The sequence below is a fragment of the Puma concolor genome, chromosome A3, assembly GCF_028749965.1.
Source record: "Puma concolor isolate L17-30 chromosome A3, mPumCon1.1.hap2, whole genome shotgun sequence".
Classification (NCBI taxonomy): domain Eukaryota; kingdom Metazoa; phylum Chordata; class Mammalia; order Carnivora; family Felidae; genus Puma; species Puma concolor.
This window is the reverse complement of record NC_141669.1, coordinates 139,478,331-139,495,259: the sequence shown is the minus strand read 5'-3', so window position 1 is coordinate 139,495,259 and position 16,929 is coordinate 139,478,331. Positions and strand designations below refer to the sequence as shown.

Below are 16,929 nucleotides of genomic sequence, written 5' to 3'. Positions count from 1 at the left end.
GAGGTGATAGGCGTCCGCGTGGTTACCCCGGTGGCTGGCGCGAGGGGCACCAGGACCCTTTGGGCCGGTGGGAATGTTCTGTCTCCACCCGGGTAGCGGTCATGTAGGGGTGCACAGATGTAAACAGGCTGACAGGTGAGGTCTGTGCATTTTGACCCATGCAAAGTGCACCTCAGTGAAGCCTGGGGACACCCCCCTGGGCCGGACCTCAGCTCCACCTGGACAGGTGACCTGGCCCCACGTGATCTGGTGCCGGATGAAGAGGAAGGTGTGTGGATGTCTCGGGACAGGTGACGACTTGTGATCTTGTGGTTGTCCATACTCATTGATCGACTAGTTGATCGTTAACTAGTTTATCCTTCTCTCAGACTGTGATCTCCAAATGTGAGTTTTATCTTAAAAAAAAAAAGTCTACCCGGCCTCCCTCCGTCCCTGAGCTCAGAGCCCCAGCTTGCCCCGGACCTGAGCCTGCCCCTGCCCACCTCGCACAGCCGAGGCCGCCAGGCTGTTCTGGTCTCCTGCTGCGTCTGAGCTGCTTTGGGGACCCACCTGCCACCCGAAGCCTCTGTATCCTTCGTGCCTCGCATACAGCAAGCGCACCACCAGTGCACGCTCTCAGGGTGGAGGCTATGCAGTTAGAAAGACCACAGTCCGCGGGGAGCCTTTCCAAACCCTCCTGTTCCAGCGACGGGCTGGCAGCCTCGTCTGGGCCGTTCTGGGCCATGCCCAGGGCGCGTTTGCCCCAGGAAGACCAGCCCCAGGGAACTTGTCCCTTCTCCTTGAGAGATAAATGACACCTATTTTCCAAGAATCTAATTGTCGGTGCAGGTTGCTTTATCAGGCTTTGTTGTAACTGCAGGATTTCTGTATTTTTGAGAATGGGCACCCACTTAACCTTTATTTCCTAAAACGTATTTAGCAAAGGGGAGCCTGGGTGGCTCAGGTCATGATCTCACGGTTGGGGGGTTCACGGTTGGTGGGTTTGAACCCCACATAGAGGTCACTGCTGGGATTCTGTCTTCCTGTCTCCCTCCCTCTCTGACTGCCCCCCCCCGTGTCTCTCTCAAATAAATATTAAAAATAGAATAAAACGTGTTTGGCGAGTATCAATGAGCACGTCTCCCGCAAGGACGGCTTTTGCAGGGACTGGGGGGTGCGGTCGAGGCCCAGTCCGCAGGGGCGCTCACACAGGGCTCTGGCTGGGAGAAGTGGCCTGGGCACTGGTGGCCACCGAGCGCCATGGAAGAGTGGGGCTCTCTCCTGGACATGTCGGGGGAGGAAGTTGGGAGCGACTTTTCAGGCGCTCGTTTGGAAGTTAAAGCAGGAAGATGCCCGCACACGGCGTCGAACGGGGCGCACCTGCCCCCCCCCCCCCCCGCAGCAGGTCCCTGAGAGTGTGGGCGCCTCATCCTGTCCAGCCCCGTCATCCACGTGCTCCCGTACACACTTCTCCGGGAGACACGGGAGATTCGGCCACGCAAAGACGCGGACACAGGTATTCACAGCCGTTTTATCTGAAGTCGCCAAGACCTGGAAAAGCCCCGGTCGTCCGAGAGCAGGTGACGGACACCCCTCGGTCCGCTCGGCCTGCTCACACAGCGCTCCCGGGGGCTGCGAGAAGCGCCGGACGTGGGCGCCCTGGGCACCGTGGGCACCGTGAAGGGGTCTCCGCGTGAGTGCCACAAGTCTGCGGACTGCGCCTGCGCAGGGGCGAGGAAACTCGGGGTTATCTTGGTTGTGGGGCCGGCTTCGTGCGCGCGTACCAGTGCCGGAAGTTTCCAGATGGCGCGCTGTAAGCATGTGCAGGGTGCCAGACATCAGCGATAGCTCAGAGATGCCAAAATGGGTGGATGAGGATAAAAAGCAAGTTGACGTTCCAGTGCAGACTGGCTTGGCCCGGAAGTGGCCCAGAGGAAGGCACAGGCGGAAGGCACAGGCGGGCGGCGGGTGGCCTTGGAGGGGGCAGTGGAGGTGGTCGTGGCTGGGCCGACCGGATGTGAGGCCGAGGGGCCCCTGGTTCTGGGCCGGATGGGGGGGGGTGAGGCAGAGGGGCTCCCCGGTTCCGGACCAGATGTGAGGCCGAGGGGCCCCTGGTTCTGGGCTGGATGTGTGTGTGTGGGGGGGGGGGGGGTGAGGCAGAGGGGCTCTCCGGTTGTGGACCGGATGTGAGGGGGTGATGCGGAAGGGTCCCCGGTTCTGGCGTTGGCACAGGGTGAACAAAAGGGGGTTTGTGGACTGAAGGGGGAGGTCCAGGCTGCGGCTGTGGCCATGGGGGTCTCTGGGGGTGCCAGGCAACAGGCAAGGGCCAGGACAAGGACTAATGGTGACAGATGGGGACCAGGAACCTGAGAGGTGGGAGGGAATCTGGGGGGCAGCTGCCCGGGGAAGCCAGGGGCACTAGGGTGGGGAGGGTGGTGGGCGTGGCCAGGGCCTGAGGTTGTGGGCTGGAATGTGCCCCTGGTGAGGACCCAGTGGGCTGTTTGAAGGCGGAGATGCCGGAGTCCGTTTGTATCTCGGGGGACAGATCCCGGGATGTGGCAGGGGGGTGGTAGCAGGGCAGGTGTGCTAGGAAGGAGAGCCGTGCAGGGCAGAGAGGGGGTGCAGGCATGGCTCAGAGGGAGCGCCTCGTGGTTGGGGCTGGTAGGACCGGTTGTCTTGTGGGGAGCTGGACTGAGACTCAGCCAGTGCAGAGGCAGGGTGGAGAGTCTTTCTTGCTGGTGTTACTGGAGCACCTGGATACAGCTGTGCCTGCAGGCCCAGCACTGATCCTTTTCTGGAGGTGCGGGGGCAGGCAGTGACTAGATCTTCATCTGTCATTTCAGTTGGGCCTGCACATCCAGCCCAGCCCTGAGAGCTGACTCCTATGGCTCCCCCACATCCCTCTCTCTGGGAAGGGAACCTGCCCAAGTACTGCTCACCCCACCCCGGAAGAACAGGGCCGATGCAGCCAGGCAGGCGGACCGCCACCATGTGGGGAGGGCAGAGGGTAGGGCGGCGTCAGACATAAGAGACAGCGGGGAAGGAGGGAGATGCCGGGCCGTGCGGTCCACGGCTGAGGTTATGTCTGCATGGCCCTGGGGTGCCCGGGCTGAGGGGGACATGACCGGACTGAGGCCCCTCATTTGGGCACCGGCAGGTGGGGAGGGGACCCTCAGCCTGCACCTACCCCGAAGCACCTTGCCGGGTTCCTGCCCAGCTGCCCAGGGTCCCCTGTGCACCCAGGGCCGAATCAGGGCTCACGCCCCCTCCTCTGGGCACATGTGACCTCACCCTCGGAGCCTGTTTCCTCGTGTCTGAAACGGGGACGATGGCAGCATCCCCCTCCCCAAACCCCACCATGGCTTACAGGTTAACCAGAGCCTGCGCAGGGAGCCTGGCCCCGCCCACACTTGGGTATCAGCCCAGGGATACGAGTGTGGGACTTCTGGCTTCCAGATCTGTGAGAAAATCAACCTGAGACCAGCCACCCAGTCTGTGGTCCTCTGTTACGGCAGCCACGGGACACTGGTGCGTCAGTTGAGCATTTTACAGCAAGCCGTGCGGGTCAAACCACTTCTGAAGCTGGGTCGACCTGGGTCTCAGTGCGGACCCTCCAGAGAAGGGGCTCAGGGGTCCTCACCACTGCCGGGAGCCCCACTGTCCGAGCTGGCGTTTCCTCTCCGACACAGCCCCTCCCTCGCGGTGACCTTGGCTACAGGGACTTCCAAGGCCACCAAGGAGCAGGGCTTTGTGTGGCTGGTCATGGCGCAGGCAGCCGGGACAGCAGAAGGGAGGGTGCCGAGAAGGATGTCCACCGGTCTGTGACTGTCCCCACCTGACCCTCCCCGCAGGCCCCATGACCTGTGCCCCCTGCCTCTTCCGCCTGCTCCAGACCTGCTCCTGACCGCCAGCCTCTTGGTTTCCATGACGACCATCCCAGAGATTGAAAGGGAGGGAAAAGCAGGGTGGCGGCTGGCACAGGAGCCTGCTCCGGGTTCGGGGAGCTCACCCCTGCCTGGTCACTTGGCATGCTGCACTGCCACACCCCTTCCTCGGGGGTCTGCCCTGCCCCTCCCTGGGGGCTGCTCTTCCAGGGCCCCTACCAGCTCCGGGTGGGCGTCCCCTCCAAGGGGGCCCGTCAGCCTTGTGCAGTGGGAGGGGGGGAGGCAAGGTCACTCTCCGTGGGATGCGGGTCTAGGGGCCTTGGTGGCCGTACGAAGAGGGAGGGATGGTTTGGGTGGGTGTGGGCCGGCCGGGCTCAACACCGTGGGCAGAAGTCAACGCCAGCCTGCCCTCTGCTGAGCCAACGAAAGCCCTAACCATCCGAGCCAGTCGATGTGGCTTCTCTGCCTCCACCTCGGCCAGTTTCTGCACCCCGAGAGCGGAGATTGATGCCTCCTTCCCGGTGGTGGTGGGTGGAGGTCTGGGCAAAGAAGACCAGCCCCTTCGCAGCTGCCCCCCATGGCCCAGGAGGAACATCCCCACTGGCTACCTGGGGGTTGGGGGGTGTGTGCTCTCTGCACCTCACGCCGCGCACATGCTCTGCTCCTTTGGTAACAGGAGCACACGGCCCTGGACGCCGGGCCATGCGGCTGGGCTCCCAGCCCCCACATACTCCCTGGGCTGTCCTGAGTGCTCGGGGGCGCTTGGCCTCTGTCGCATCTCACTTCGTCTCCCCACCTGCCCACAGTGCAGCTGGTGTGGCCCCGGAGACCTTCAGGGACCTGCCCAGGGTCACGAGCTTCAGGAAGGACAGAACTGGACGAAACCCCGGGTCTTAACTCCAGCCGGGCTCTGGCCACACTCCCGCTGCTGCCCCTGGGTCTTCTCAGCTGGGCCGGGGGCGGGAGGGGGGGTCTCCTCCCAGCCACGCCCTGACAGGTGCTGGGAACTTCTCAGGGACAGCCAGGGAGGTCGCTGCCCTGCTAACGTGGGGGGACAGGCCACAGCATGTAAATGTTAAGTCACTAAGTTGTTGTAAAGACCGAAATACAGACCGTGAGGAGAGACTGAGGGCACAGGAGGAGGGTCCCGCGTGGGAGAGCTTTTCCCACAGAGAAGTCTGAAGATTCAGGGCCACGTGGGCCTTCCCGGGAGGCTGTGCAGATGGAGCCCCCGGGAGCCCACTGCCCGGCACACCAGGGTCCCTGTGGCTGCAGCTCAGGGGGTGGACCTCACCCCTCCCTGTCCCCACGGTGGTCTCTGAGGTAAATGTCCAAGCAGACAGTTCATTCCTAGAATGCGGAATTTCCTACGGACATTTCCAGAAGCCACGCAGCAGGAGTGCCGCCAGTCGGAGGGTCAGCACTGCGGACAGCGCCCTGCGGGAGCCCGGGGACGTGCCTGTGCAGGTGAGGGTGTGGGCCTGGGGGCTCGGCCGGTGAGCTGGTGGGCGTTTGGGGGTGTATGAGGGAGCGTGCGTGTCGGGAGGGTGGAAAAAGAAGCCGGCGACTCAGGCCTGCATGAGCGACCCCTGCCACCCGGCCACATACCACTCCCTCTGCCCTTCAGTGGGCACCCAGAGCCCATGCTCCCTGTCAGTCCCGAGGACCCATATTTGGTGGGGCCTGATGCTGCTGTCCTGATGGCTCACGTGGCCATCGGTCCCCAACGTGCCCCCCCATTCCGATGTGACCCGAGGGCCTCAGGACAAGGTTACTGCCACCCCAGCCTCAGGAGTCCACTGGTCAGGACAGCAGGTGCGGCGCTGTGGGCATTGTGGGACGGGCCCTCTGTGGGAGCCTCTGGGCCTAGGTCCCACTTAAGGAGGGACCCTGCCCCCCACCCAGCGGCTGAGGCCCCTTCCATCTCCGGTGAGGCTGCTGAAAGCCGCAGACTGGAGGGTGTTGAGCCACCACCGTTTGTGCCCACGCACTGGCCCTGGGTCTCAGGTGCCGCAGGGCTGTGCGCAGAGAGGGGCCCTGAGCGCCAAGGGGCAAGGCCCGGGTTAGCTGGCCAGCACTCCCGCTCACGGGGAGGTGCCCGAGAAGGCAGTTAGTTGCCCAAGGCTTGGTGGCATGTGGGAGCAGGGCTCACAGCCCTTCAGGGCCGTTGTGGGGGCACAGGGGACAGTGGGGTCCGTGCTCTGTATGTTCTTTGCTAACAGTAACAGGACTGAAGTGGCCTCATAAGTCAGCCATTGTCGTCCTCCGCGGAGTTGCGCGTCAGAGCGTTTCCTGCACTTCTTACCGTGAGAAGCTGTGTCGAGGCATCTGGCGCCTTGTGAGAGCCCAGCGCCTTCCTCCCGCCCCCAGCCTGGCCTTGGGCTGTCAGGGCACAGGGCAGCTCCTGGGGACACCAGCTTGGACATCAGGTGGGCGGATCGGGGGACCGACTGATCGGGGGACACAAGGAATGTGTGGGAGGAGAGAAGGGTGACCTTTCCCCGGGCTACTCAGGGTCTGGGGTCAGAGGGGAGAGGAGTTGGGGACACCTGCTCTGCACTCCCACGAGGCAGAGCCCAGTCTGTGTTCGTCTGTTAAAATCAGGTTCAGATTAGACGTCTATTTCTCAGGTAAAACAGCTCTAAGGTGGACGTTCCGGGACAGAGGTAATGGTCCCATCGGCCACTGGTCTGTCCGTCAGTGGTATTGTCACTGGGAGGCAGGCAATGGCTCGTGGCACCTTGACCTGGAACGTGAGGGCTTCTCGTTTTGTCCTGCATCTCACGGGCTCTCCCTTCCCCCTTAGGACACACGCCCCAGGGTCCACTCGCAGCCCTGATTACACCCTAGACCCACTCCTGCTGGCCTCATCTTGAGCTCTAGACTGTCCACGTGTGGCTGTGCCACGGGCACAGCCAGCAACATGGCCAGAGCCGAGAGCAAGTCCTCCCCACGCCTGGGGCAGATCCGGGATAGGGGCCCCCACGAGCCCTAGGCTCCTCAGTCCACCATCTGCTCCTGCCCCCTCCCCCCCCGCCGCGTCCATCCTCAAGCCCTGGCCCTAATCGGATCAAGGAGCGTTTCTGCTGCCCTCCCCCAGGCCACAGCATTGACCTCTTGCCAGGAGGGCGGGCTTCGGGTTGGTGGCTGACTGCCCCTGAGGCCGTGGCCCTGTGATGTCCTGGGGGAGGGGGCCTCTCATGGGGCCTCTGGGCAGCTGCCTGTGGCGCCTCTGCCCGTCCCAGGGTCCCCGGCCCTCAGGGTGGGCTGTCAGTGGGGGAGCCAAGACCCCTGGGGCTCTGCCAGTGCACCGTGTGAAGTGACCGAATGCCCCTCCTGGGCCTCCAGGGAAGGGGCCTCCTGGCTTCCCAGAGGCCCCAAGCTGGACTCCTCCGGGATGACCAGCCCTGTGCTGGGGAGCCGGGTGTGGGAGGCTGTTCTTTAGCACAGTCTCCCCCCACCTCCACCCCCCAGGGCCTCACTCCGGGGGTCTGATTATAAGGAGTTTGTGCCCTCCCACCCCCCACTGCCTGTCCCAGGCCCAAAACACTAGCCTAATTATGCATGTAATTAGCTGCTTGCTTGGCACCCTCAAAATTAGCAAGTGGCTAATTGTGCCTGTAATTATGAACTGCACCCGTAATTAACCGTGTGACTTTTTGTTATGCATGTTATTGTGGATGCAAATTTGTGCCTAAGTAAAGGCCGGAGGGAGGTCGGGAGAGTCAGCTCTGCCAGGGGCTGGGGTGCAGGGAGCAGCCCCCTTGGCTCAGGTCTGGCTGGACCACTTGGTAGCAGGCGAGCAGGGTGGCCCCTCGGGCTTTCTGAACTCAGTTTCCTTGAGGAGGGCGGGGCGTCTGCCGGCCCAGCCTGGTCGGGCTGGGGTGCGTGGCCTCTGCCAGCCAGCACTGCGCTAGAGGCCTGGCTGCGGGGCAGGGGAGGTGTGAGCCACCCCTGGGGCAGTGGCAAGCCGGGAGGCAAGGCGCAGGTCATGTGACTGAGCTGGGCCAATCAGAGCGCTTCTGAGGCCCACGCGGCCTGGCTGGGTTCCCAGCAGACGGAGAGCCTCCACGGCGGGGAGGTGGCCAGGGCCTTGAGACGACCCATGGGGCATGAGGACTCTCAAGGTGACCCTGGCCGTCCGTGGCATCACGAAGGCAGGAGAACCTGCGGGCTCGACGTAGAACTTCTAGAACCTGGAAACGTTGGCACCTGCGGCCTGTGGGCTTTCGTTTGTATGCTTTCCCTGGCCTCACAGATGGGAGGATCGTGCCTGGTTTTGTTCACGCGCGTGCTCCCGGAGCCCAGAACCATGCCTGGGACACAGCAGGGGCCCCAGAAACGTCTGCCGGATGAACAGACCCCACTCTCGACACCGAAGCCCCGTATCCGGCCACCTGCTGTCCGGGGGCACCACTGGCTTCTCGAATGCTCGGAGAAACACAAGCCAGGTTGAGCCGACTATTTAAAACGGGGACTTTATTTACTCGTCTGGAGCAGTGCGCCAGGGCCCCGACTCCGCTCCAGCACAGGGCGGCTCCGCAAAGCCGCTACTCAGTTTGGAACCAAGACTGCCGGGCACTAAAAACACATTGAGAAAACATCGACGCTCTTCCCTTTTTTTTTCCCTTGGCTTTTTTTGTTTTTGTTTTTGTTTTTGCTTTTTTGGTACAAAATGATACAAACAACAATACAAAATAGTTGTGCTGTTGACGGTTACAAAAAAAGTTGGGGCGTCTGCCTAACTCCACGGTGCTCAGAGTTGCAGTGGGGACACGTCATACTCTGGTATCTTTCCCCAAAACAACCACAGTCATGCGGGCTGCTACACATTTTGTCCATTTTCAAAAAGAAACATGCAAAAAACAAAAATCAGAATGGAAAAAGGAGAGAAAGGAAAAGCAAAACGCGTTCCAATTATACACAGAGGAGGCTCCCCGCTGGGCAGAACCTGTCTTACGTGCGCGCCGGGCCGTGCGAGCGCTTCCGCAGGACGTGCTGGGTGTGGCGCTGTCTACGCGAGACCTTGCGGGTTTTTTGGTGCCTTTTCTAGCACTGACAAAGAGTGAGACTCCCCTCCCCTAACTTTGTACCTTGGAGAGGACAGAGGCGCCCCGTGCATCAGCCGGTGCTCACGCTAGGGAAACTGAGGCATCGCGAGGCCCTGACGTTTGGCTGTCTGTCTGGGGGGCCCAGACAGATGCGGGGGTCCTCGGCCGGGGTGCCCGCTGACCACGGCCGCGTTCTCACCTCCACCCTACGGTGCAGGTGTGTCCTGTTCCCAGAACGAAATTCCCTACAGAAACGAAACTGTGCCCTGGCACTTTGCCAGTGCCGAGTCTGGGCCTCCGTGGCCCCGATCACGGGCACGTGGGGTCCGTGAGAGAGGCGTCTGACGCTGCTTGCACGCTTAGCTAATGCTAGCTTGACCTCGGAACCTGTTCCGAGGCGGATGTGGGAGGGCAGGGGAACCCCATCTTTCTCTGGCCCCCGAGGACTGCAGGGGCGAGCGAGAGGGGCAGCTGTCTAGACATTTGGAAGCAGGGATGGGTGTGAGAAGTCCCCCATCAACATCCGCCCAGCTGGCGGCCACAGCCTCAGCCTGCAGGATTTAGGCAAACTGCATCAGGGGCCGGGTGGCAGTGAGGGGCAGGGGTGTGGGGCGAGGAGGCAGGGGAGACAGGCACCTGTGCTGGGGTCTACGGGACCGGTGTGCAGGAGGCCGGGTCCTGGGCCAGGCCTGGCACGTCCGTCCCTGAGGAAGCCCAGGGCCCCGGAAACCCGAGAGAGTCGGGATTTCAGAGGAGAATCCACAGCTGCCTCAGTGCCCGGACCGTGTTCACACTTAGTTCAACAGGTGGATGAACTTTCCAAAAACAACAAAACACACAAGATTCCAACTTGCCTCCATCAGTCCTGACCCCACCAGCAATCCCTCGAATGGCCACGTCCCCAGACACAGGGACAGTCCTTGCCTGGCCCCGAGGCATCTGCATAGCTCGGCTTTGGACAGGGGTCCTAGTCCCCCTTTACAGACCCCCCCCCCCCGAGATTGCCGTCTGCATAGACGGGGCTTCCAGCGTGTGACACAGTGACTGTCTTTGTCCCTCCCTTCCTCCCCAGGCAGGGGGAGGGGGTCAGGTCCCTCCCTTCCTCCCCAGGCAGGGGGAGGGGGTCAGGGGCAGAACCCACTTCAGCCTCACCACCAGCCGGCCACACACCAGTGCTCATGGGCCCAGCTCAGCTCTGGGAGAACGGCGGAGTTGGCAAAGAGTTTGGCACGTGGAGGAAGCCTGCCGTCCAGTGGGGACAAACCCAGACCCATTGCACACACACACACACACACACACACACGCCCCCATGTACACCTCTGAGGCCAAAGCTGTTTGGAAAAGAGGGTGACCACAGGCAGGGGGACAGGCCATAGGCTGAGACTGCATCAAAGACAACCAGACGGACAGCACGGACAGCAAGCTGAGCCCTAGCCCTCCCCACCTCCCCAAGCCCTTGAAGCTTTTCCTCGAGGCTCCAGGGTGGGAAACCGAGGCAAGCCATCTTCCCCTAGGGCACCCCAGTGCCAAGTCCCGCCCACAGCCAGTGAACCCTTCGGCCCCTTTCTTAGGGAGCCTGTGAATAGACCAGGGTTCTGCCGCGAGGCTGTCTTCTCCCACTGGGGACCAAGGAGCCTCTTCTCACCCAGAGAACAAACGCGGTGGGGTCTCCCCAGTGGGCCCCGGGGACACGGCGCCTTTCACGTCCTGCGGAACTGACCGAGTCTGGTGTATACGTCGGACCTGCCTGTGCAAAGGGCTGTTGCAACTCTCGGGAGTCTGAGCAGCTGCTCGGGGCTGAGCTGGGTCCAAAGGAAAGGAGATGGGCTGCTGTTTCAGGTGGGTGCCATCCAGACACATCTGCGGGACCCATGGCACAGCAATGTCAGGGCAGCCTGGCCACTTGGAGCAGGTCTTTGCTGTGCACGTGAGCTCAGGAGCATCGGAGACTCCGATGCAGAAGGGCTGTGGCTTGTGCGGGTTCCCGGCCCTGCCTGCCATCCGCACGGCCCTCACGGATGTGTCCGGTTCTCGGGGGCTGGGCCTCTGACGGGGTCCTTCGGGAATCCAGTCGCGAGGGGCGGAGGGCTCATGGCAGGGTTTTCGGGGATGCTGGCTGGTTCGGGCTGTGGCTTCTTGGGACGCTGTATTCTTCCGGACCAAAGGCAACGGGGACTTGGGTGGAGTTTGGGGTGACAGTTGTCTCTGGGGAGGGACCCGGGGACAGCCGAGGGAAGAGATGGTGAGCATCAGAGAAGCCCCTGGGAACCCCACCCGCCCCAGCTATTTACAGCGTCTAGAGTCGGGAGGGCAGCCAAAGACGCGTTGAAAGCCAAGTGCACACAGCGGTGCGTCTGGTGGACAGGCCTGGCCCGCCCCCGGGGAACTTTCTGCGGCTGGGTCTCCTGCAGCCCTCCAGCCTCAAGGACACCTGAGGGCCCAGGAGACCCCCACCGTGTAGAGCAACGCTGGAGGGCTCGGAAGGGCCGTTGGGATTTGGACCCCAAACTGGGTTTTCTTTGTAAATTTTGTGAAGCAAATCACCCACTTAAAAAAAAAAAAAAAAAAAAAAAGGACACTTTCTCCCCGATTCCTTAATTGGTGCCTTCAGAGCTGGGACTGGCTGGGGCTGGGGGGGTTGCTCAGGACTGGGGTTGGGGGGCCGTACGTGGTCTGTCTGCTTGCTTTTAGTCACTCCTGAGTTTGAGGGAATCTGATACATGTACCAAAAGGCACTTTTCTTTTTTTTGTTTTTAAAAACAGTGCTTCTGTTCTAGGAAATTCAAGTTAAGACAGAGTGCCTCGCGCTCTCCTCCAGCGCCAGCCAGCTACTGCGGTGGGCGACGCGCGCCTGTTGGGGGGGCTGGGGCGGGGAGGGACCCCCTAACACACCACTCAAGGACACGTCCGCAGGGAGCCGGGCAGCCCGGCGCCTCCCACAGGCCCCCTCTGCGGCTCAGTCCTCCTCGCCGCCTCCGTACATGTCCGCCAGCTTCTTGAACCTGGGCCCCCAGTCGTTCAGGTAATCGTAGTCTTGGTCCCCGGAGCTGGACGAGTTGAGGGAGCTGACGGAACCCGCGGTGGAGCCGCTGCCTTCGTAGTCGAAGACCAGCAGGGAGTCGTAGGGGGGAGCTGTGGGGTCATTGTCGGCGGCTCGGAGGCCCTGGGTCACAGAGACACGGGGTGAGGGGTGGGGGACACGGGGGCGCCTGGGAGCGTTGGGGAGCAGGCCAGGAGGCTGAGCTTTGCATAGAGTAGGTTCTCAGTTAAGTGCGGCCTTGTCTAACTGAGGGGCCTCAGAGAACGGAGTGGGGCTGGGGTGTAGGGAAGGGGGAACAGGTGGCACGCTAGATGCTGGAGGCCACACCGATACCGTGAGGCGAGAGGGCTGGGTGGGGCCTGCGCCTGGGAGCAGCCCCTCCCCAGGGGGCAGACGGGTCGCGATCCCGTGTCTCTGCCACTTGGAATGTGGCCCTGAGGTGGCCACAAGTCAGAAGTCTCAAGTTGCGCCACGGTCACCGTCCCCGTGAACAAAACCGGGGACGCCCCAGGTGTTGCCAGAGCCCCTCCCCGTGCGCCCTGGCCCTCTCTCCTCCCGCCAGCAGCTGCGCTCTCCGCCCGAGGGGTCCTGTGGCCTCCTCCGGGACCGTGGGGGTGGTGGGTGCACACCCCCGCTCCTGAGCCCGTGGGGAGGGGCTCCCGCTGGCCCCGGGCGGTCCCCTCCCCGTGGGGAAAGGCTCCCGCTGGCCCCGCCCCGGGCCGTCCCCGTGGGGAGGGGCTCCCGCTGGCCCCGGGCGGTCACTGCGGGGTGGCCTGGGTGCCCACAGCGTCCGCTGGCTGCGACACACCTCACTGCCCAGCCCTGTCCTGGGAAGGGCACCCGTATTCACCCCTCCGTAAGGATGGTTTGAAGTTTCCATGTTTACTTTTCTCTAAGAATTATCCGAAATGGGCTTTTAATCCCAGATCAGGGGTTTTGAAATTTCATCACGTCCCGGGGAGTAAGTGCCGCCTGAGGCAGATCAGCTCTGGGGCAGTTAAAGAAATCTGACCTGCGGCTGGGACGTGACGCGTCTCAGGAGCGTCCTGAGACACCTTTGTGTCTCTGCGGAACCACCCCCTGGGCTGCGATCTGTGTAAGTCAGTTATTTGACGGTTAGATTCTGACACGGGCGGGGTACACACGTCGCCGGCCCCCCTTGAGGCGTCAGCGTTAGAGAGCAGACGGGGGGACACGCGGGGCCCCTGCGGTCACAGGGGCGCTGAGGACAGGGTGACTCCTGAGCCCCGGTCTGGATCTGTCCCCTCAGCCCGGCCTGGCCGCCCCACGCGGCGAGGGGCTGCGGCCTGTGCGCGGTGCCGGGGCCTTTTGCTCAGCGGAGCGGCCCTGCTCGGGCGGCCTCGCCCCCGTGCGGAGCACCCACCTCGGTGATGAAGTCCCCGATGTCTCCCGGGTGCGGCACCACGGGCCTGACCGGGTACTGAGGCTCGGCGCCCACGGGCCGCTCGTCCACCCGCCGCACCCCCGGGGCCTTGCTCAGCACGTGCTCCATGGACTCCGGCTGCTGCAGCTGGCTGAGGTCGTAGTCCTGGGGAGGGGCCGGGCGGGGGTACCAGCGGGGGCCGCGGGCAGGGGCGCCCAGCGCGCCTGCCGCCCCGACCCGTCACCCGGCCTGCCCTCCCCGCGAAGCCCGCTCCCCGAATTCATCCCAGTCCTGCCCGTGACCCCAGGCTGCCCTCGCCGGTCTGACGCTCCCCCAGGGCCCCGGGGACCGCACCCCGCCCCTGCCAGGACGCGCCTCCTTTGTTCCCGGGAACAGCCCGGGGCTGGGGCTCCCGTTCACCTGTCTTAAGGGGCCACTGAGCTCTAGTGGGGTGCACAGCCGCCCCAAGTTCCCCACGGCCAGCTCAGACCCAGAGTCCAGCCGGGCAGCTCCCTGGAGTCCACGCTCCCGGGCGCCCACGCGCCTCACCTGGTCCTCCTCGCCGCCCCCTTCCTCGTCGTACTTGAGGATGTTGTCACGCACGTCGTCCTCGGGGTCGATGAGCAGCTGCTTGGTGTGGCGTTCCTTCTCCCTCCGCTTCATCCACACCACGAACAGCAGGACCATGGCTGTGGGGGCAGGGGCCGCGCCGTGAGCAGGGGCGCATGCGCGTGTGAGCACGGGTGCGCATGCGTGGCTCAGCCGTACTCACTGAGCAGGATGGCGACGCAGATGAGGATGGCCACGATGGCGCTGGTGCCCAGACCGGCCGCCGCCACGGCGCCAACCGTGGTGCAGTCGCCGTTCTCGTCGCACGGGCACACCTTGACCTTGATAACGGACGTGTTGGACAGCGGAGGGTTCCCCGAGTCTGTGACGATGATGGGGACATCGTACATTCCAGCCTCCAGGTAGAGGATACGCAGGCTCAGCTGAGCATAGTCACCTGGCAGAGGGACAGGACAGGCTTCGTTCAGTCTGCAGCCAGCACTCCTTTACCCCAGGACTTCGAGGGGACAGAGAGTCCGACAGCACGAAAATCTAAAATATATTTGGTCCATGCACGCACGCACACACGTGCTAGATCGTTCCGTAGAGTGAAAAGATATTGGCAGTTCAAGAAAAGAGCAATTGCAACATGTAGGATGAAGAAATCACTTCCTTAATATATAAAGAGTTCTGCCAAATCAATTAGAAAAAAACCTCAAAGAAAATTAGGCAAGGGCATTGAACAATTAACGGAAGAAACAGCAAATGGCCAATGAATAGATGAAAAGAGGGCACTGGTAGTTAAGACATGAAAACGGAGACAATGATTTTGGCTAATATTGGGAAAATGCTCTTTAAAACTGACATTCGGGGCTCCCGGGTGGCTCAGTCAGTTAAGCGTTCGACTCTTGATTTCGGCTCAGGTCGTGATCTCATGGTTCATGGGATTGAGCCCTGGATTGGGGTCCTTGCTGACAGCATGGAGCCTGCTTGGGATTCTCTCTCTCTCCTCTCTCTCTCTCTCTCTCTGCCCCTCTCCCTATTGACACACTCTCTCTTTCAAAATAAACATAAAACATTTTCTAAAAACCAAAAAATAATGACATTCAGTGTTGGTGAGGGCTTGGGTAAGCAGGTGTTCTCTTGTACTCCTGGTCAAACTACAAATTGGTGTGACTTTTCCAGATGCATCCTCGGTGCTAGAAAATTTCCGAACCTGGATACCCCTTTATACAACAAATCCACGCCTAGGAAACTGCCCTCAGGAAATAGATTGGTCAGGGTCCCGCCAGTCAGTGCCGCGTGCAGGAAGCAGTCACAGACATGAGTGGCTGGGGCTGCAGGATGTTGATGGCCGTGCTCGTTCTAAGAGTGGGACTGCCTTCATGGCCCCCTCAGGGACGGACTGGAGCACGGCCAGCGTCCCCTGCCTCATGGGGGTCCGGTGGGGGGGGGCAGGGCTCCCGTCTCCACCGCTCACTCTTCCGTGGGCCCCCTTGGGGTGCTGCGCCCCAGATGTGTCCACTCTGCTGGTGCCGGAGGCGGGCTCACCGTTCAGGCGGGTGATGGTCCAGTTCTTCCGCACGGCAGCCGGGGCAAAGGGCAGCTCGAAGACATAGGGGCCAATGTTGGGGTCAACGTCGGCATCGGCCGCGGTGATGTTGATGGCGTTCAGGCTGGGCTTCTCACAGATCTGTGCCTCCTTGGGCAGCAGCTCGGGGGCGTTGTCATTGATGTCGATTAGATAGATCTGGAGGGTCCCGGTGCCGCTAGCAGGGGGGATCCCTGTGGGACAGGCACAGGGTGACTGTGCGGGGTTGCTCCTGATTCTCCACGACCACGGGCACACGATGATACACGTGGGACCCGCCCCAACCCCACCGCCCTACCCAGGGATGGATCCCCGGCCACATCCACAGCCCTGAACCTGCACCAACACCTGCTGTACAACACACACAACCACTCAGCTGTGGAGCTGCCAGTGTGTGCGTGCACACACGCAACACGTGTGCGCATGCACACACACGTGTGCACACATGCACGTGCAGTCGCCCACAGTACACACGCGCACGCAACACAACGTGTACACATGCACACGAACACATGCGCACATGCATGCACGCACATGCACACATGCAAACACACCCGTGCACACGTGCAACATGCACGCGCACACGTGTGCACACATGCATGTGCAGTCGCCCACAGCACACATGTGCACGCAACATGTACACATGCACACGCACACATGTGCACGCATGCACACATGCATGCACGTGCACACATGCAAACACACCCGTGCACACGCGCACGCACACACGCAACACGCACGCACACACACACGTATGCACACATGCATGTGCACAGTCGCCCACAGCACACACATGCACGCAACACATGTACACATGCACACACACATGCGCAATGCATGCACGATGTGCACGCGTGCACACACATGCACGTGCACACATGCAAACACCCGTGCACACGCGCTCACACACGCAACACGCATGCGCGCACACACGTGTGCACGCATGCATGTGCACAGTCGCCCACAGCACACAGCTGCATGCACACGCGTCCATGCACGCAACACAACGTGTACACATGTGCACACAACGCATACACGTGCACTCATGGATGCGCACACATGCAAATACACACGCCCATGCACACGTGCACGCACACACACACGTACGCGCACACACAAGTTGCCCACAGCGCTCACGCGCACGCACATGCCTGCACGCGCACGCGCGCGCGCACAGTTGCCCACAGCACTCACACAGTTGTCCACAGCACTCAACACGCACGCACGCGTGCACACGCACACGCGCAATGTGCACACACGCACATGCCCACCGTTGCCCACAGCGCTCACGCAGGGCTCTCCTGATGCGCGGCTGCAGACGGCGCTCACCAGCCGGGACCCACCCCTTCCGGGCCCCGTGCCGCCGGCACCCGCCTTCTCTCTCCCGAGCCTGGGCTCCTTGCGGCCAAGCCCGTCCTCCGTCCTAGGAGGCTGGGTGCAGCCTCCCCTTT

The 16,929-nt window shown here is 62.2% G+C and overlaps 1 protein-coding gene across 2 annotated transcripts in view; it reads right to left on the bottom strand.

Annotated features, from left to right (window-relative positions):
* Positions 1-10,010: 10,010 nt before the first annotated feature.
* CDH4 (cadherin 4) overlaps positions 10,011-16,929 on the bottom strand; it is a 540,926-nt gene continuing 534,007 nt past the window's right edge. The window contains exons 12-17 of one of the 2 annotated variants that reach the window (XM_086702623.1): positions 15,439-15,672; positions 14,111-14,344; positions 13,888-14,027; positions 13,339-13,503; positions 11,896-12,077; positions 10,011-11,119 (exon numbers count right to left, since the gene is read on the bottom strand). In XM_086702623.1, the coding sequence (XP_086558749.1) occupies positions 10,927-11,119; positions 11,896-12,077; positions 13,339-13,503; positions 13,888-14,027; positions 14,111-14,344; positions 15,439-15,672 (1,148 nt within the window). In that variant the 3' untranslated portion in view covers positions 10,011-10,926. Of the gene's footprint in view, positions 11,120-11,806; positions 12,078-13,338; positions 13,504-13,887; positions 14,028-14,110; positions 14,345-15,438; positions 15,673-16,929 lie in introns of both variants that reach the window. The other variant, XM_086702624.1, reaches the window with a different exon arrangement.